Here is a 20,117-nt window from a genome sequence, read left to right as displayed (position 1 = left end):
ACAGTATATCATGTGACTGGCCATTTGCCTTTGGCATCCCCAGGGAATGATGAAGCAGATACATTGGCCCAGGTGCACTGCCTAGAAGGAAAGCCTGCCTCTGATGTGGCCCAATGGCTACATCAGCACTTGTTGCACATGGGGCAAAAGACAATGTGGGCTGTAGCCCATTGGTGGGGCTTGCCATTGACCTTTGAAGAAGTGAGCCGAGCCCCAAAGGAGTCCCCTGCATGTTGTGCATATCATCATACCACCAAGAGGGGCCTAGAGCATCTCTTTGTACCCTATGGCTGGTCGCTGGTGATTGAGAGTGATCAAGGCCCCCACTTTATTGGACATGCATTGCAAGGACGGGTGCAATTAGGAGTAAAGTGCACATGGCCCTGGACATTTTGACACATGGACCGGTGATAGCTGGCTTTTCTGGCATTGGGGAAAAGGCCTGGAAGCTGCCTCCTGTGTATTCCCGAATAACAGCAAAGTTGCCCCCCAAAACTAAGGTTATTTGCTTCTACAGTCCTTGTGTCCTGGATGTGCCCTGGCTGCAGCTGTTGCACGATAGCTGGAATAGACAAGTTTTGACCTTAATCTGCATGGGATTGTGAACCTAGCTGAATCCTGTGGTTTGAGAATTTATCGTGATTGTGTTGCTGTTGTTAGGAAAAAAATGCTCAAAGAGAAGCTTGACTTTGTCTAATGTTTGGTAAAAGTTTTGTGAGCAATCTAGCATATTTGTTAGGAATGAGTAAACAAGTGTAGAAACATTTTGTGCTTAGCGAGAGCTTGTGCTCTAAAGTACATTTACTTAATCTGCATAGGCTGAATCCTCTGGTTTGAGGATTATCAAGATTTTATTGCTGCTGCTATTGTATGTTATTAGATTGGTTGGAAGAGGGGGTACGAGTAAATTGTAAGGCGAGATTTCTTGAGGAGTGGCCTGTTGGTAAAATTGCAGTATTTCCATAATATCTTGCCTGGGTTTAATCATCTGCATATCAACAGGCATTCAGAGGTGGAAAGAAATATGACTTTAGTGCATTTGCATCATTCCCCAGGGGTAGAGAGAAGTTCATTTCCATAGCAATGGGTAATTACCTGGCAATGAGGGCTTATCTGTACCCAAGAGGTGAGGGGAGGGCCAGTTTGCTTCTGCTGGAGCAGGAAAGAAAGAAGGCCCCAGACTGCAGCTTGTGAGCAATAAACAGATTTTAAACTTTATTTCTACCTTTTACTGATTTCTGTTTTTAGCGGTATTTTGCCCTGGGATTTCCTTTCCCCGGAATTACAGAGGTGCACTAAAGTCAGGCAAGAGATCCTGGAAATGCTGTCATTTTACCCACAGCCTTCTACCCCTGCTTTGTGTTCTAGAAGTTTGACCTCTGCATTTTACCGCCAAGTTTACCCTTTTGTTGGATTCTCCCAGAGGAGGACGCCGCCCCAAATCACTCACGAAAGGCGTCTCTTGATGCAATAAGCAAGAGGAATTTATTCAGGAACCAGCTAGCTGGGGTCCAAGTTAGCCCGACACAGCGGGTCTCAACAAGGACCCTGAGCACACAAAGCCAGAAGGTTTTATAGCATTTTCAAAGAGGGCAACATTTTCCACAATCACAATACAGTGTTTTTTCATAGACATATAAATCTTTGGCTGGGGCCACATCCTGGGGTCTGGTTAGATAAGATTACCTTCGGAATGTTTAGGGTGGTTCTAGCAAGATAAGCTTGGTGTGTATGATTAACTGATTTGAGGTCAGCTAACTAAAGGTCACTACATTTAACACTGGCTGACTAACTTGTTTTTCAAGATTCTAATAATTTTCCTCCTTCTAGGTTAGGGGGTGGTATTTAAGCCTTTAAGATGGCTGTACTTATGCTAACTTTTGATTTTTCAGATCCTACATTTCCCCACTTCTCTTTAGGGGAATTCCAATCATGGAATGTTTGTATCTTCTTGTGGGGTGAGTGAATGATATTGTTGCCTCAACATCAGTACATGAACAGCACTCACTCTTTCTCTAACAAAAGTTATCAGCCGATTTAATATGCAGGGTCCTAAAGTGAGGAGCAACACAAGGATGAGTAAGGGCCCAGCCAGAGTGGATATCAGGGTTGTAAACCACGGGGATCTAGTGAACCAAGATTCAAATAGCCCTTGGCTGGCTTCCCATTCTTTCTTTCTCTGGTCTAGCCTTTCCCTAAGCTTTGACATTGAATCTCTTACTATTCCAGAATGATCTGCATAAAAGCAGCATTCTTCTTTTAAAGCTGCACACAGTCCTCCTTCTTTTAGGAACAGCAGATCCAGCCCTCATCTATTCTGCAAGACTACCTCAGAGAGGGAAGTCAGAGATTCTTCAAGTTTTGTAATGGATTGCTCTATGGTCTTTAAGTCTTCATCAATAGCTGTCCTTAGTCCTTCATAATGTTGGTTCCCTTGGACAATAGTGGCTGCCCCCGTTCCCACTCCGGCTGCGACTCCTATCCCTAACAACACGGCTAAGGTCAGCGAGACCAGCTCTCTCTTATATCTATGCCTAGGTTCAAATTCAGCTACGAATGAGAGATCATCATGATACATCAACCTGGGCACCAGCTGAACCATGATACAGAAATCACAGGAGGAGTTGAAGGCAGAAGTAGAGACACATGGGGTCACTCCAGTGTTACAAGCCCACCATCCTTCGAGAGGAGGGATTAAATACCTGTTTTTACCAGGGAAGGCTATGGGTATGGTCTCATTCTTTCTTCTACAGATAGAGACTCTAGCTGCTGCTAGGGAAAAGGGGCGATGACCACTCTGGCCGCTTCGTGCTGAGAAGGGGGCGCAGTAAAGGGTGCAGCTAGGTCTCCATCACTGGTCAGTTGAGAGGGCCTCAGAAGGCTGGCGCTTCTATTCTGGGTTTCATTTCTATTACTATTTGCAGTTTTGTGGCTTCTAGGCAAGATAAAACAAATTATGTTATTAGGTTATGTAGCAACATCTGGAGTTGGATTTTTTATTCTGGAAGGAGGCTGCATTATTGAAACAATACTTCTCTCTAAAATCACTCTCATTTTTACTAGAAGTAACTAGGTTAAGAAAATAATTAACAGCTGGCTTGATTATTTGCACAGGTGCAGCAAAAAGAGCAATTGATTACACAGGCTCTTTTAAATATGCTTTGCTGGAACTTTTTGTAAGGAATTTCAGATTGAACTTTTAAAGGCCTCCTCTTGAGGCCAGACAGCCAAGCCAGACTTGCCATCAGGCTTTGCCTGCAGTACCTGTAGATTTGGATGAATTTCTCTCTTCTCGAGGTCTCTGCACCTGCCAGGAAGTGACCTTCTTTACTCACCTGGTAAGGTTGCTGGGAACTCTGTAGGCAAGGTACCAGGCCAGTTCTTCTAAGGGCTTTGGTGGCTTTATAAAGTCAATCTTAGTTCTTTAAAGTTGTTCATATCTGAGTCCATGCACATGTCTCTCAGGTATGACATTCCAGTCAAAGCCCTGGCAGTATAACCAGTGTTCTTAAGTAGTCTTCTCACAAGGAAAGCAGATTCTTATTGAACTCGTGCAAATAAACATACTGCCATGGAATACAAAAACAGTCACTGAAAGTTTTTAAACTCTGGAGGGATCAGGTAGAGAGAAGGATGTTTCAATTCTGAGTCATTTACTAAACTGTTGTCAGTTTAAGAGAACAAGGTTAAAACACTTTATCAGCAACATTTGAAACAAAAAGACACAAAAGCATTTTCTTTAGTTTATGTAAACTTATGTAACTAATACCTGTTCTGCTCAAATCTAGTTCTTTACTAGTTTCGGAATAATAAAACTGACTATAAATGACAAAAGACTTACAAATGACAATGGTTAAAGATCTGATGAGAGCTTACTGTAAGACAGTTGACATTCTGTAATACAAAACATTCAGTAACAAAGTTTAGCATCATTCTCTTTGACAGTGCTTTCCTGGTAAATAAATATATATATATATATATTGTAAAGGAGGGCAGGGGGCATCAAGAGTCAGGAAAGAGGACTAATAACATCATTTAACTTAACTGCCTGTGTGCTTTGTTCTCAGGATGGGCCATCCAGTTTTGAATAAACAACCCGAGGCTAAGCTTAGAAATGCGCCTGCTTTAAGTTAGATAACTAGAGGTGGGCAACAGCCTGGGGGCGTGATCCTTGATAAGTCACATAGACATGCTTGGGTAAGCAAGAGATAACAATTGAAGCGGTCAAGCAGCTGGAGTGTTTCCTGAAAGATTACAATATAGAATGTGTTTAAAAATTATTGGTTGTAGAAATGCGCGGGCTTCGGTGTGACACTGTGAAAATCCTATATAAGCAATACCTAAAGTTGCCTGGGGGTCGGCAGCTCGGACTCGGCCTGCGTGTCAGGGGAGGTGCTGTCGACCCCAGCTTGCTGGCTGAATAAAGACTTTGCCTGTATTTACATCTCTATGCCTGTGTAGTTTGTTCTCTGGAGAAGCCTCGGAAGCCAGGACCCTAACATTTGGGGGCTCGTCCGGGATCCGAGCGGCTTCCCTGAGAACAAAGGACAGCTGGAGGCAAGGTCTAATTGTCCGGACGGGGCAGTGTAATTCGAGTGTTGCCCCCTCGTGTCTGCATAAATCCATTATAAAGCGGGAGTCGCCATCCCGTGTATGGTCTCGGGTTAGTGGTCCCAAGTGAGGAAGTCCGGGTTGGTAGTCCCGGCCCCCAGGTTAGCGACCCTGGGTGAAGCCCAGGTAACCAATCCTGGCCCTAAGGTCCGAGTGACTCGGCCTTAGGAAGGCAAGTCCGATTGGCAGAAAACTGGCGCCCGAGGAGGAAAAGATCGAGCTCGTCACCCTGCGGCAGTCCAAGTGGACGCCCTTCGGGAGAATTACAAGAGTTTTTGAGGACCCTGAAAGTGGTGAGTGTGGTGCGCACCAGAGTGGGAGAAGGACCGGTCCGAACGAGTGCGATCAGATGTGGTGTGTGTGTTTGGTGTCATCATTGATTGTTTTACTGTGTTTTGGTTTTGGTTTATATTTCTTTTTGCACTTCTCATTTTAAGTTTCCTTGTTCTAAGGTTCTCCTGCTCTCTCCGTTCCTCCTTTCTGCCACTACATCATTCCCCGCGGGCACGGGTCGGGCAATTAAGAGCCATTAGGGCGCCCGCCGCTAGAAGACTCCCGTGACAGGATAAGGGGGTCACAGCCGCGAATCCCAGATAAATTCGCGTCCCCCATGGAAGAAAAACTGTGCAACGACAGGCACTCGCTCACAAGCACATACAACAGTCATTTTGTTTGAAGTGGCATCTTCATCCTTCGCCTTTGTCTCCCTCATATTCTTTTTCCTTCTTCTTTCTCACCATGGGTCAGACTCAGGCTACTCCTAAGAGTCTGATCCTCTCCCATTTCCCCAAGGTCAAGGAACAGGCCTTAAGTATGAGCCTTGGCATCAAGAAAGGTAAGCTCGACACCTTTTGCTCAGTCGAGTGGCCTTCCTTCGGAGTAGGCTGGCTGGCCCAGGGGTCTCTTTCTTTAGACCTTATTGGCAAGATCAAAGCCATTATCTCCAGGCCAGGTCCTGAGGGCCACCCTGACCAACTTCCCTATATTCTTGTTTGGGAAAATTTGGCTGAGAATCCCCCTTCCTGGTTGGAGCCCTTTTTGGTGGAGAAACCTCATACTGACCCACAAAAGACCTCCGTCCTAGTTGCCCAGGAAAAATCAAAGCCCTCTGATTGCAGGGCCAGAAATCCTGTGCGCCCAAGTGCGCCGCCTGTCCTCCCCGACAGTTCTCCTCTTTATCCCCTCCCGCCGATTGAGCAGCCACCCCCATATGCAGAGGAGAGGGATGAAGCGGCCGGGGGAATAGTAAATGCGGCTAGGGAACCCAGCGGGAACCAGGCGGCTGCAGCTTCCTCAGACTCTTCAGCAGAGGGAGGCGGGAGGCTGGAAAGAGCTTCCTCACACTCCCCCGCCCTGGCCCCACGCTGGGCGCCAGGTAGAACTGGAGGAATGCAGCTAAGGTCTCCAGGGGCCAAGGAACAAGAAGGGGAGGCTCCCTCCTCCACCTCAGAAGGAGCAGTGCCGGTTCTGCCTGTGCATGCCATCGGTACCGGCATTGCTCAGCAATATCAATATTGGCCCTTTTCATCTAGTGACCTTTATAATTAGAGGACTCAGAATCCTCCCTTCTCAGACGACCCCAAGTGTCTTATAGGTTTAGTGGAGTCCATTATGTTTACCCATCGTCCCACATGGGACGACTGCCAGCAATTACTCCGCACTCTCTTCACAACAGAAGAACGAGAGCGTATCCTCAATGAAGCCAAGAAAAATGTCCTCGGAGAAAATGGAAGACCCACTACCCTCCAGCCCATCATCGACGAGGCATTCCCACTTACGCGCCCAGATTGGGACTTCGGAACTGCAGAAGGTAGGGAGCGTCTCCGGGTCTACCGCCAGACTCTGATGGCCGATCTCTGGGCGGCCGCCAGATGGCCCACTAACTTGGCTAAGGTAAAAACTATTGTTCAGGGGGAAATAGAAAGCCCAGCCGCGTATCTGGAAAGGCTGTTTGATGCTTACTGGCAGTACACCCCCATAAACCCAGAAGCAGAGAAACATAGGTCAGCTGTAGTCCTCTCATTTATCAACCAGGCAGCCCCCGATATCCGGAGAAAACTCCACAAGCGGGAGGACCTAGGCGAGATCTCTATTAGGGAACTGCTGCAGCAGGCGGAGAAAGTCTTCAATGCTAGAGAAACTCCGGAAGATAGAGAAGAAAGGCTGAGGAAAGAGAAATGGGTAATGCAGGAGAAAAATAGGAAGGAAGACAGAGAATTTCAGAAAAGGGAGAACAAGAAGCAGAGGGAGGAGATGGCCAGGATATTCCTGGCCGGGGTGAAGGAGGGCCCTAGGCCACCTCGAGGAACAGGACCCTGTCAATCCCGACTAGGACAAGATCAGTGCGTCCTGTGTAAGAGATATGGACATTGGAAGAGGGAGTGCCCCCAAAGGAGGGAACAAGGGAGAGGGAACCCTGTTAAGACCCTGAACCTAGGAGAGGAAGATTGATGGGGACGGGGCTCGGCACCCCTCCCCAAGTCCTGGGTAACCCTGTGCGTGGAGGGGACTCCCATTGGGTTTATGGTAGATACTGGGGCACAGTATTTAGTTCTCAACCAGGCCCACGGCCCCCTAAACCTAGGACGCACAAGTATAGTCCAGGGAGCGACAGGGTCCAGGATATGTGCCTGGACTACTAACAGAAAAGTGGACCTAGGAAGCCATCAGGTCTCTCATTCATTCCTGGTCGTACCCGAGAGCCCCACACCGTTGCTGGGCAGAGATTTATTAACCAAGGTCGGGGCTCGCATTCATTTTGAACCCGAAGGGATAAAAATCATGGACAAAGAAGGGCAGCCCCTACAACCGGTGCATGTGCTAACTCTGTCCCTGGCCGACGAACATCGTCTGTTTCAGGCGGATCAAGAAAAGAGGGGCCAGGGAGAGATGGACTCTTGAGTACAGAAGTTTCCTTCTGCATGGGCCGAGACCGGAGGAATTGGTCTCGCCAAACACCTATCCCCGGTCGTTGTTCAACTCAAAGCTGCAGCTCTACCCATCCGGGTCCGGCAATATCCAATGCCAGAAGAGGCTAGGAAAGGGATAGCACCCCATATCCATAGACTGTTAGAGACAGGAATCCTTAAGACCTGCCAATCTGCATGGAATACGCCTCTGCTTCCAGTGAGGAAGCCTGGCAGTAAAGATTTTAGGCCAGTGCAAGACTTTGCGGAAAGTCAATGAGAGGGTGGAAGACATCCATCCTACAGTGCCTAACCCTTACACCTTACTCAGCCACCTGCCACCCACGCATGTGTGGTATACTACGCTGGACCTGAAAGATGCCTTCTCTAGTATTCCGCTCTCTGAAGTTAGTCAGCCTTTGTTTGCCTTTGAGTGGCAAGAGCCAGGGGGAGGAAGAAAAGGGCAGCTTACCTGGACTAGACTGCCTCAGGGCTTCAAGAACTCTCCCACCTTATTCGATGAAGCCCTAAGCCAGGACTTGGAGCCCTTTCACAGGAGCCACCCCCACGTGACGTTGTTGCAGTATGTAGATGACCTGTTGCTGGCCACAGAAACCGGTAAAAAGTGCGAAGAAGCCACGGGGAACTTGCTGGCTGAACTAGGCGAACTGGGATATCGGGCCAGCGCCAAGAAAGCCCACATCTGCCAGAGGTCAGTAGTCTACTTGGGGTACAAAATATCTAATGGGGCCAGGTGGCTAACGCAGGCCATGAAGCAAACTGTCCTGGCTATCCCCGTCCCTTCCTCACCCCGGGGAGTGAGAGAATTTCTTGGCTCAGCCGGGTTTTGCAGGCTCTGGATTCCAGGGTATGCAGAAATAGCCCGACCGCTATATGAAGCAACCAAAAAAGGGCCGGGCTGGCAATGGACACAGGAACAACAAGAGGCGTTTGACAGATTAAAAGCAGCTCTCCTCCGGGCCCCCGCCCTATCTCTGCCAGACCCAGAAAAACCCTTTATCCTGTTTGTAGATGAAAAGAAGGGAGTAGCTAAAGGAGTTCTGGCTCAGCAGCTGGGCCCGTGGAAGAGACCTGTGGCTTATTTGTCCAAGCAGCTAGACCCAGTGGCCTCCGGGTGGCCACCTTGTCTGCGTATCCTAGCAGCCATCGTTCTACTGGTAAAAGAGGCAGACAAGCTGAGTTTTGGCCAAAATCTGAGAATAACAGCCCCGCATACTGTGAAGGGGATCCTCAAGCATCCTCCGGGAAAATGGATGACGAACGCAAGACTCACCCACTATCAAGGGCTCCTACTAGATTCTCCCCGAATCGCCTTCTCTGACCCGGTAACCCTAAATCCTGCCACCCTTCTGCCGGACCCAGATCTGATGACCCCCATCCATGACTGTAGAGATATCCTTTCCGAAATTATCCAGGTGCGAGCAGACCTGAAAGACACCCCGTTACTGAACTGTGAGCTAAATTGGTATACGGATGAGAGCAGCTTTGTGCAGGAGGGGGTCAGGAGAGCAGGGGCAGCAGTAGTAACCCACGACGGGGAAGTTGTCTGGAGCGCAGCTCTGCCCCTTGGCACCTCAGCACAGAAGGCGGAACTTATTGCTCTCGCTGAGGCCCTAGAAAGAGCAGAAGGCAAGCGGGCTAACATTTACACAGATAGCAGATATGCCTTTGGCACTGTCCATGTCCACGGTGCCATCTACCGAGAAAGAAGATTCCGTTCCGTGGAAGGGAAGGGACTGAGGCATCTGCAAGAAGTCCAAAGACTACTAGCTGCTGTCGAAAAACCCAAAGCAGTAGCAGTTATACATGTACCGGGCCACCAATCAAAGAAGACACCTGAGGCCGTCGGCAACAGCCATGCTGATGCAGAAGCTAAAAGGGCAGCCCTCTCGGACTCCCTTGTACTTGCAGCCCTTGAAATACCCATACCTGAAGTGCCCGCCTTGCCACCCAAACCTGAGTATTCCCCCCAAGATCTTGAGTGGATTAAGAAACAAGTCTCGGGGAAAGTGCTTAGGGAGGGAAACTAGAGTAGGGACCAAGAAAGTAGGTTGATCCTGCCTGAAGCATTGGGGCAGTACATGCTTGCTAATCTGCACAAGTCCACCCATCTAGGCTGGAAAAAGCTGCTCAGCCTTTTCCAGTCTGCGCAGTTGGTGTTTCCCCACCAGAATGAGGCAGCTCGTCAGATCACGAATGAATGCAGTAGCTGTGCAAGGCTAAGACCAGGCCCAAGAGGGCTGCACCCAGCAGGTACCCGGGAAAGGGGGAGGGCTCCAGGGAGGAGTTGGGAAATAGACTTCACCGAAATAAAACCAGGGAAGTATGGATACAGGTATTTGCTGGTTATGGTAGATACTTTCTCTGGGTGAGTGGAGGCCTTTCCAACCAAGCATGAGACTAGCCAGGTAGTAGCAAAAAAATTAATTGAGGAAATCATCCCCAGATATAGGGTCCCGGAAGCAATAGGTTCCGATAACGGCCCGGCTTTCGTTAGCAAAGTCCTGCAAGGACTAGCCCTAGCTTTGAGAGTAGATTAGAAGTTACATTGTGCTTATAACCCACAAAGCTCTGGGCAGGTAGAAAGAATGAATCGGACCCTGAAGGAGACCCTTTCTAAATTGGTATTGGAGACTGGCGGAGACTGGGTGACCCTCCTTCCCTTAGCCATCTTCCGTGCTCGGAACTCCCCCTATGTACATAGTTTAACTCCATTTGAGATAATGTACGGGGCTCCTCCACCCATAATCCGGCGAGTGCAGCTTCCCGGTGTAGAGGACCTGTCCCCTGACTACCTGAAGGTGTTGCAAGCTCTTGCTAAAGTGCAGCAGGAAATCTGGCCCCTGATCAGAGCGTATTACGAGGGCGGGAAAATTCCGAGCCCGGAACATGGCATAGTCCCAAGGGATATGGTGTGGGTCAAGAGACACCAAGTGAAGACTCTTGAGCCCAGGTGGAAAGGACCTTACGTTGTATTGTTTACCACCCCCACTGCTCTCAAGGTTGACGGTATCGCTCCTTGAGTGCACCACACCCACGTTCGGAAGATCCTGCCTCATCAGGATCCAGGAGCCCGCAAGGAGGAGTGGAAAGTGCAGCAGCATCCTGCGAATCCCCTGAAACTACACCTAAGCTGAAGATGAAGGAGATCCTGCTGATAAGTGCCTTAGTATGGACCTTAAAGGGAACCACATCTGTGACCAGCCCCCCCCCACCCCCGCCATGGGGCCTGACCTGGGTGCTGGTCAACGGCGCAACTGGAGAAGTCATCAGTACCACAGAACACAGTGTGCCACTTGGAACCTGGTAGCCTGACCTGTTTTTCTGCCTTCGACGGATCAACCAAGGTTACCAGACCCTTTGGAGAATCACCCCTTCAGCTGGCACCCAGGCTCAGGGATTTTATGCCTGCCCAAAAGCAGGTAAAGGAGAATCATGTGGGTGGGGGCCCTTCTAGTGTGCCAAATTGACCTGTGTAACCTCGAATGATGGGAGTCAGAATTGGCCGGTTACAAAAGGGGATGCTGTCAAATTTTCTTATGTCAACCAGGGCCTCCCACGTCACGTGCAAAGGGACAGGGCTTGTGACGGGGACCGGGATTGGGTATGAATTCAATTCACTGAGATGGGCAAAAAGACTGAGGTATCACGTTGGATAAGAGGGCTAACATGGGGGATAAAGTACTGTAAATCTTGGGGACATGAGGAAGAAGGCTCAACCCTCACCATTAAATTAACCGCGTTAGCTCCCACCGCCGCCATAGGTCCCAACCTGGTTATAAACCCCCAGAAACCTTCAATCCAAGATAAGGGCCTGAGCAAAAAAGATGAGAAAATGCCGACCAAGATGCTTGCTCCAGAACCCACGAGAGGACTGGGTCCATCGATCTCTGGGTTATGGGCCCAGCACACACCCTCCGGGTTAAGTAATCCCATGTGAGAAATGGTGCAGGCAGTAGTAGAGACTCTTAACCACACCACTTCCTCCCTCACTGATCCCTGTTGGCTATGCTACCCAGGTTCACCCCCCTTCTACGAGGCAATCTAGATAAATGGCTCCTACACTATCAGCAACTCCCATCCCACCTACTGGGATGGGAGACCATGGAGACTTACAATCGCTCAAGTCTCTATTGCTAGTACATGTGTAAGCACAGTCCCGACAGCCCAGAGCCAGTTATGCTCCTCCTATTATAGCACCCCGTGAGAGCAAGAAAAGTAGATTATACCCTCCTCGAGTTGGTGGCTCTGTTCAAAGACAGGCCTCACCCCGGCCCTATCCACCTCTGTGTTCAATACTAATAATGAGTTTTGTGTGCTGGTGGCCATTATACCTCGCCTAATATATCGTTCTCATGACTCTCTCCTTATTGGGAAGAAAGGCCGAATCCCCACCAGAGCAAGAGGGAGGCTGTTACTGCCCTGACCATTGGGATCCTCGTCTCTCTAGGGATAGCAAGGGCAGGCACTGGGGTTGCAGCCCTCGTGACACGGGAAAAAGGGCTCACAACCCTGAGGATGGCAGTCGACAGGGACCTAGAACAGCTCCGACAGTCAGTATCAAACCTGGAGCAATCCCTCACCTCCTTGGCAGAGGTGGTCCTACAGAACCGAAGAGGCCTGGACCTCTTGCTCTTAAAAGAAGGTGGGCTATGCGCAGCCCTAAAAGAAGAATGCTGTTTCTATGTAAATAAGACAGGTGCAGTTAGAGATTCCTTAGCCAAACTGAAAAAAGAACTTGACAGGTGGCGTAAAGAATATGAAAGCAGCAGCAGCGAAGGCTGGTTTGAATCTTGGTTTAAGCACAAGCCATGGTTTGCTACCCTCCTCTCGGCCGTTGCAGGGCCACTGGTCATCCTGCTACTTTTGCGTACCATCGGCCCGTGTATAATAAATAAGCTGCTTAAGTTTGTGCAAGAGAAGTTTGACACCGTCCATCTCCTAGTCCTTCGCCAAAAATATCAGGCCCTAGACACCGCTGCGGAAGATTCCTTAGTCTGATCAAGAAAAGGGGGGAGATGTAAAGGAGGGCAGGGGGCATCAAGAGTCAGGAAAGAGGACTAATAACATCATTTAACCTAACTGCCTGTGTGCTTTGTTCTCAGCATGGGCCATCCAGTTTTGAATAAACAACCCGAGGCTAAGCTTAGAAATGCGCCTGCTTTAAGTTAGATAACTAGAGGTGGGCAACAGCCTGGGGGCGTGATCCTTGATAAGTCACATAGACATGCTTGGGTAAGCAAGAGATAACAATTGAAGCGGTCAAGCAGCTGGAGTGTTTCCTGAAAGATTACAATATAGAATATGTTTAAAAATTATTGGTTGTAGAAATGCGCGGGCTTCGGTGTGACGCTGTGAAAATCCTATATAAGCAATACCTAAAGTTGCCTGGGGGTCGGCAGCTCGGACTCGGCCTGCGTGTCAGGGGAGGTGCTGTCGACCCCAGCTTGCAGGCTGAATAAAGACTTTGCCTGTATTTACATCTCTATGCCTGTGTAGTTTGTTCTCTGGAGAAGCCTCGGAAGCCAGGACCCTAACAATATCAGATAAATAAGCCAAATTAGTCAAATACTTTCTCTAATGAGAAAAAATTCTTCTGACATGTTCCAGGGGCCATCTGGAAAATATCAGAGTTAACTAGAGGTAAGAGCACCTTTTTGCATTTAATTTTTTTAGAACTATCATTACACATTTATTGTCTATATACTCAGCACAGTAAACGAGATATCTTAAAAAGCTGGGGCAGCAGGGGAGACTGCTGCTGTCAATTTTTAAAGACAATATACAGAAAGTCAAAATAATTCTAGGTTACTAATCATTCTTGAGAGAATGGTAGCAGATGGTAGATTCTTCTGCTTTCATCTTCAGGAGGGGAAAAAAGCTACAATAAGAATTCACATTTAGCTGAAAGCACTGTCTAAACTCAAGGCAGAGTGTAATATCACCAGGCATACAAACGACCTGTTAGAGATACATACAAAGAATGAATATGGCTATAGTCAAATTCAACTTAAAAGTTTAAGCAGAATCTCAAATTTAAATGTCTCTTTCTTTCACACAGATATTCAGATATGACCAGAAATATGCTTTGAGATGAAAGAGATCAGGCATTTTACTTCTTCATTTAGGGACTGAGAAATGATGACCTTTGGCTTACAATCAATAGCTTACAAACAGTGAAAATAATAAGAACATAACTCAGCATAAGTGTCTAAGACCAGATACAAAAAAGCAGAGAAAGTGCTTAAGTCTACAGGTCTTCCCTGAAAGCTTCAAGAATGTTTTACTCTTTAATAGTAGATAGAGCTTTTTAATAGAATTTGCATAGCAGCTTATAAGATCATTTACATTAAAAAAATATGGAGTCCTCCATGTTTTTTAAAACATACAAACATATCCACAGCATATAAATTAAACAAGAAGACCTGGTGGTTCTAAAAAAAATCTATTACAACTTTTCTCAAAAGTGGTCACATGTTTGTCCATCTAAACCTTTACAGTGAAACCTGTTTTTCTGGGAGAAACATAATCTTGTCCAGATTCTACAGTTTAATTTTTAAGAATAAATTTTGGTTTGTTAACTAAGTGCATTTAATCAGCTGAAAAAAGCTTTGTTACCATTCTGCTTAGGATAAATTAAGAAAACAATCACTAACAACTTTAATCATTTGTTGGTTAGAGATTTTTCCACTTATAAAAATATATGGAATAAATAATTCAATTTCTCAGGCCATGCAATCATTTTCAATAACAAAATATTTCAAAGGCAAATAAAGGTTATACAGTTGTTAACAAACTTTAGCTTTTAGTCCCTTTAACATTACGATTTCATTGCAACTCACTGAGACTTTAAGCATGAGAAACTGCTTTGATCTTTCAACATTAAGAGCAGACTAACAGTTAAAGAAAACTGTTTAACTGGAAACGAGATTCTAATTTTGCTGTGCACTCAATACCAAGACTTACTCGCTTCAATTTCACATAGCATAACTATACTAACTCTTCCACAAGCCTTCTACAACTTTCTTTTTACATTCAGTGTTCTCTCTCTTTAAACAAATAGCTGCACTTCAGAACAATCACTCTCTTTTACTTTCAACAAAACGAATTTCCGTTCTTTACACTTTCTCTCATCAAAACATACATCTTCCAGCATAGAGAAATGCCCTCTCCATCACCTTAAGCAGTTCTAACCAGAACTCAAAACTATTAGAAACTTCAACCTCCAGTGAACACTGAGAAGCAGGACACTGCAAACTGTCAAACCAACATTCCCTAGACTGACAAACTTATGAACACATTCTACAATTTCTGCAACCATGAGCTTCACAGCACAATCTCCCAGCAAACACAGAGCACATCTTCTCAACTTAACAAAACTCTAAGGCTTTAAGTTACTACAAAGATTCTCAGGCTGCAGGTAGGCATACACACTGCAACACACAATTAAAAAGGTGTTCACTTGCCACACTTATCCAGCTCACCTACCTGCAACAACTATGCGAGCCTACTCACGAGACCCCCACTGAACACTAGACAAAGCCAAGCTTCTAAGCATTCTATTCTTAAAAGATTTAGCAGATAACATGACTCAAATGACTCTAGGTAAACTCAGGCAGCCGACAACTACCAAGACATGCCCGCCTTAGGCAAACTCAAATTAGCATTAATGCTTAACACTTTTTTATCAGGTTTTCTGGAAGTTTTAGAACACTCAATTTTCACAAGCGCTTGTCTTTAAATCAATTTCATTAATACCATCCGGAGGTAGAAAGATATATTCATTTACACACCTAGGGGGTTGTCTGAGTCTGTCTCATTGTCAGTATAACAATTATTAGGCACGTGAAAGACACAAAAAACAGAGACACACACAGATTAGACACACGGCGGCCGCTCCTTGTTTTCCTCAGATTTTCAATCAGAAACCGAAAGGAATCGGAGGGTTGATACTCTTGGCGCCCGAAAATCAACCCTATCTCATCAGATTCACCTTGCCCGAAAAACAGATGAGAGGCCACCAGGCGTCCCTGGCCCTCCACTCTCCCCGAGGCGTCCCCCAGGGTTGCAGCCTGCGGTGCTCCAAGTACGTCTACCGACCGCGGTCTCGACCCCTTTACGGGATCGGGACGACTGCCAGACAGTGGGTACCCCTTTCAGAATTCTGACCAGTCTCACTGAAAAACAGAAGACAGAACACAGACAACTCAAGGCGCCACTAATCTTACCTCTTCCTCCAAGAGCGACTTCGGGAGTGAAGCGGGGTGAGCGCACGATCCCGGACGAGCCCCCAAATGTTGGATTCTCCCAGAGGAGGATGCCACCCCAAATCACTCACGAAAGGCGTCTCTTGATGCAATAAGCAAGAGGAATTTATTCAGGAACCAGCTAGCTGGGGTCCAAGTTAGCCCGATGCAGCGGGTCTCAACAAGGACCCTGAGCACACAAAGCCAGAAGGTTTTATAGCATTTTCAAAGGGGGCAACATTTTCCACAATCACAATACAGTGTTTTTTCATAGACATATAAATCTTTGGCTGGGGCCACATACTGGGGTCTGGTTAGATAAGATTACCTTCGGAATGTTTAGGGTGGTTCTAGCAAGATAAGCTTGGTGTGTATGATTAACTGATTTGAGGTCAGCTAACTAAAGGTCACTACATTTAACACTGGCTGACTAACTTGTTTTTCAAGATTCTAATAATTTTCCTCCTTCTAGGTTAGGGGGTGGTATTTAAGCCTTTAAGATGGTTGTACTTATGCTAACTTTTGATTTTTCAGATCCTACACTTTGGCTTCTTGTTGGCTAATTCATCAAAATTAAATAGAATTAAAAATTTATTTATTCATTAGCTATAGTAATACTTCAAGTACTACTAGCCACATGTGGCTAGTGGGAATTATATTTGATGTCACAGTTCTAGTTTGTAAACTTTAATTCATGAACCATTCCTATTTGTTATTCCAGCTCCTCAGGGATTAAAAAAATATTTGTTAAATTGGGGAAATGAAGCACTTACATCATGATTACTAAGAAATTTTAAATTACCTACTCAAAAATAGTTTACCCACATAAAGACAGGAGACATTTAGATTGTCCATTAAAAAAAAGATCAAAACAGATTTTAGTAGGGCAGTGAAAGAAAAAAAAACAACTGAAAAGAGTGAATCTTGTTTTTTTAGTTTTGGGTGGAAAAATTAGCCTGGAGATAACAAAAAGATCAGTCTGAGCAGTATGCCAATGTTGGGGAGGAAAAAATTTCCTCTGCTTCTCAAGGTTCTCCTAGCTGATCTTAACAATCAAATTGACACAAGACAGATTAAGAGGAGGGAAAAAAACAAAGCTTAACTGCATACATGCAGGGAAGCCATAGACATGGTTTTCAAAGAGGGATAATGAGGTCATCCTGAACTAAGGAGAATGGGCTGGGTCTGTGACTTCAAAGGAAAAGAGAATCAATTCATAGGAATATAAAAAGAGCAAATATTTGACAAACAAAATACTTAAGGGGACACACAGAAACAATACAGCACAGAGGGAAAATTTTTTTAACAAAATTAACTACATTCCTCCAGTCTACCACACCTAGTTTATCTTACAATATACCTATGGTGATACCTCTCCTTCTGGAGTTGTTCCTTATCTAAATTCTTTTTATTCATTTGGGGATGGAAAGTAAAAGTTTCTTTCTGAGTCTTCTGGACCTTGATTGTTCTCAACTTTAAAATAATCTGCATGGATGACATGATATTGTACATAAAAAACCCTGAAGAATCCATTCCAAAACTACTAGATCTAATATCTGAATTCAGCAAAGTTGCAGGATACAAAATTAATATACACAGAAATCTGTTGCATTCCTATATATTAATGACGAACTAGCAGAAAGTGAAATCAAGGAAACAATTCTATTCACAACTGCATCAAAAAGAATAAAATACTTAGGAATAAACCTAACCAAGGAAGTGAAAGACCTATATGCTGAAAACTACAAGACACTCTTAAGAGAAATTAAAGAGGACGCTAACAAATGGAAATTCATCCCATGCTCTTGGCTAGGAAGAATTCATATTTTCAAAATAGCCATCCTGCCTAAAGCAATCTACAGATTCAATGCAATCCCTATCAAAATACCCACAGCATTCTTCAATGAATTAGAGCAAATAGTTCTAAAATTCATATGGAAGGACAAAAGACCCTAAATAAAGGTCCGAGAAGGAAGAATAAAGCAGGGGGAATTATGCTCCCTGACTGCAAGCTCTACTACAAAGCCACAATAATCAAGACAATTTGGTACTGGCACAAGAACAGACCCATAGACCAGTGGATACTAGAGAGCCCAGATATAAACCCAAGCATATATGGTCAATTAATATATGATAAAGGAGGCATGGATATACAAAGGGGAAATGACAGCCTCTTCAACAACTGGTGTTGGCAAAACTGGACAGCTACATGTAAGAGAATGAAACAGGATTATTGTCTAATCCCATACACAAAAGTAAACTCAAAATGGATCAAAGACCTGAATGTAAGTTATGAAACCAAAAAACTCTTAGAAAAAAACATAGGCAAATATCTCTTGGACATAAACATGAGCAACTTCTTCATTAACATATCTCCTGGGCAAGGGAAACAAAAGCAAAAATGAACAAGTGGGACTATATCAAACTAAAAAGCTTCCGTACAGCAAAGGACACCATCAGTAGAACAAAAAGACATCCTACAGTATGGGAGAATATATTCATAAATGACATATTTCATTTCATAAGTGAATTTCATAAATTTCATTTCATATTCATAAATGAATATATTCATAAATGACAAACCCCCTTATCAGTAAGGGGTTGACATCCAATTTATATAAAGAGTTCATGCACCTCAACAAACAAAAAGCAAATAAGCCAATTTAAAAATGGGCAGAGGAGCTGAAAAGACACTTCTCCAAAGAAGAAATTCAGATGCCCAACAGGCACATGAAAAGATGCTCCACATCGCTAATCATCAGAAAAGTGCAAATTAAAGCCACAGTGACATATCACCTCACACCAGTTAGGATGGCCAACATGGAAAAGACAAACAAAACAACAACAAAGGTTGGCATAGGAAAGGGGAACCCTCCTACACTTCAGGTGGGAATGTAAACTAGTTCAATCATTGTGGGAGGCAGTAAGGAGGTTCCTCAAAAAACTCAAAATAGACATACCATTTGACCCAGGAATTCCACTCCTAGGAATTTACCCTAAGAAGGCAGCAGCCCAGTTTGAAAAAGACATATGCACCCATATGTTTATCGCAGCACTATTTACAATAGCCAAGAGGTGGAAGCAACCTAAGTGTCCATCAGTAGATGAATGGATAAAGAAGATGTGGTACATATACACAATGGAGTATTATTCAGCAATAAGAAGAAAACAACTCCTACCATTTGAAAAAACATGGATGGAGCTAGAGGTATTATGCTAGGTGAAATAAGCCAGGCAAAGAAAGACAAGTATCAAATTATTTCACTCATCTGTGGAGCATAATAACAAAGCAAAACTGAAGGAACAAAACAGCAGCAGACTCACAGAACCCAAGAATGGACTAACATTTACCAAAGGGAAAGGGACTGGGGAGGATGGGTGGGAAGGGAAGGATAAGGGGGAAAAAGGGGCATTACTATTAGCACACATAATGTAGCGGGAAGTGGTAGGGACAAGAGAAAGGCAGTGTATGCAGAGACGACAGGTAATGATTCTGTAGTGTCTTCCTGTGCTGATGGACAGTGACTGTAATGGGATATGTGGGGGGGATTTGATATTAGGGGGAGTCTAGCGACCATAATGTTGTTCATGTAATTGTACATTAACGATACCAAAATAAAATAAAAAATGTTTTTAAAAATGAGCATGAAAGAATAAAAATTACCTTTTAGAAAAACTTCCAAAAAAAAATCTGTGTGTCACAGTGGCACATCTTGGGGCAGCCTGCCCTAGGTTCCTATACCTATCAAGCTCTGGGGGTATCAGAGAAAACCATTATAATTGTTATGGGTTCCTAAAATTTATGATGGAATTGTAGGAAACGTTCTCCCTATAATATGTGGCAATATCCTTCCATCAGTACCTCCAGCTCAGTTAGACCAGGTATATACCAACTCCCTCAAAGGAATTTCTCATTATCACTAACTTTTTGCCTTTGGTTCAATTATTCATTCATTCATATGCTAAGTGGCTACTAATGCAGGGCAGCCTACCAGGCACCTCTGAAGACGAATTTAAAGTGGCTCTATCTCTGGTCTGAAAAAGGGTCAAGTAATTATAACACAAGGAAAGTAGATTGTCACTACAAGATCTATAAATCAACTGCTGTGGAAGATAAATTTTTCACGAAGTTCCTTTTACATATATCCAAGAGAAATGTGTGCACATTTATACCAGGAAACATTACAAGAAAGTTCACAAAAGTACTGAGCTCAAGAATCTCAAACAGACACAAGCATCTACTATGTAATTTAGGTAAACTAATGTCACTGTTTAGCAGTAAAATGATGGTAGTAGAGTAACATATCAACATGAATGAATCTCAAAAACATTA

At 44.9% G+C, this 20,117-nt stretch overlaps 2 protein-coding genes and 1 long non-coding RNA gene across 6 annotated transcripts in view; 2 read left to right on the top strand and 1 right to left on the bottom strand.

Moving 5' to 3' along the window:
• Window positions 1–1,466: 1,466 nt before the first annotated feature.
• LOC108396296 (histone H2B type 2-E-like) overlaps window positions 1,467–20,117 on the bottom strand; it is a 45,043-nt gene continuing 26,392 nt past the window's right edge. For 2 of the 3 annotated variants that reach the window (XR_012126204.1, XM_073224543.1), the window contains exon 3: window positions 1,467–2,935. The gene's annotated coding sequence lies outside the window, so the exon portion shown is untranslated. Of the gene's footprint in view, window positions 2,936–3,335; window positions 3,567–20,117 lie in introns of all 3 variants that reach the window. The other variant, XR_012126205.1, reaches the window with a different exon arrangement.
• LOC140846802 (uncharacterized) overlaps window positions 4,579–20,117 on the top strand; it is a 477,545-nt gene continuing 462,006 nt past the window's right edge. For both annotated transcript variants that reach the window (XR_012126237.1, XR_012126235.1), the window contains exon 1: window positions 4,579–4,787. This is a non-coding gene — a long non-coding RNA (uncharacterized lncRNA). The remainder of the gene's footprint in view (window positions 4,788–20,117) is intronic.
• Window positions 4,784–10,837, top strand: LOC140846799 (uncharacterized). Its single transcript, XM_073224558.1, has 2 exons — window positions 4,784–4,904; window positions 6,287–10,837. The coding sequence occupies exon 2, from the start codon at window positions 6,457–6,459 to the stop codon at window positions 7,060–7,062; it is 606 nt and encodes a 201-aa protein (XP_073080659.1). The 5' UTR covers window positions 4,784–4,904; window positions 6,287–6,456; the 3' UTR covers window positions 7,063–10,837.

The sequence above is a fragment of the Manis javanica genome, chromosome 16 (genome assembly GCF_040802235.1).
Source record: "Manis javanica isolate MJ-LG chromosome 16, MJ_LKY, whole genome shotgun sequence".
NCBI classification, from domain to species: Eukaryota; Metazoa; Chordata; class Mammalia; order Pholidota; family Manidae; genus Manis; species Manis javanica.
This window is presented reverse-complemented; position numbering and strand designations above follow the sequence as displayed.

Bases quoted from the DNA above. Each gene is read 5' to 3' on its own strand.
- LOC140846799 (XM_073224558.1), top strand. From the start codon at position 6,457: ATGGCCGATCTCTGGGCGGCCGCCAGATGGCCCACTAACTTGGCTAAG.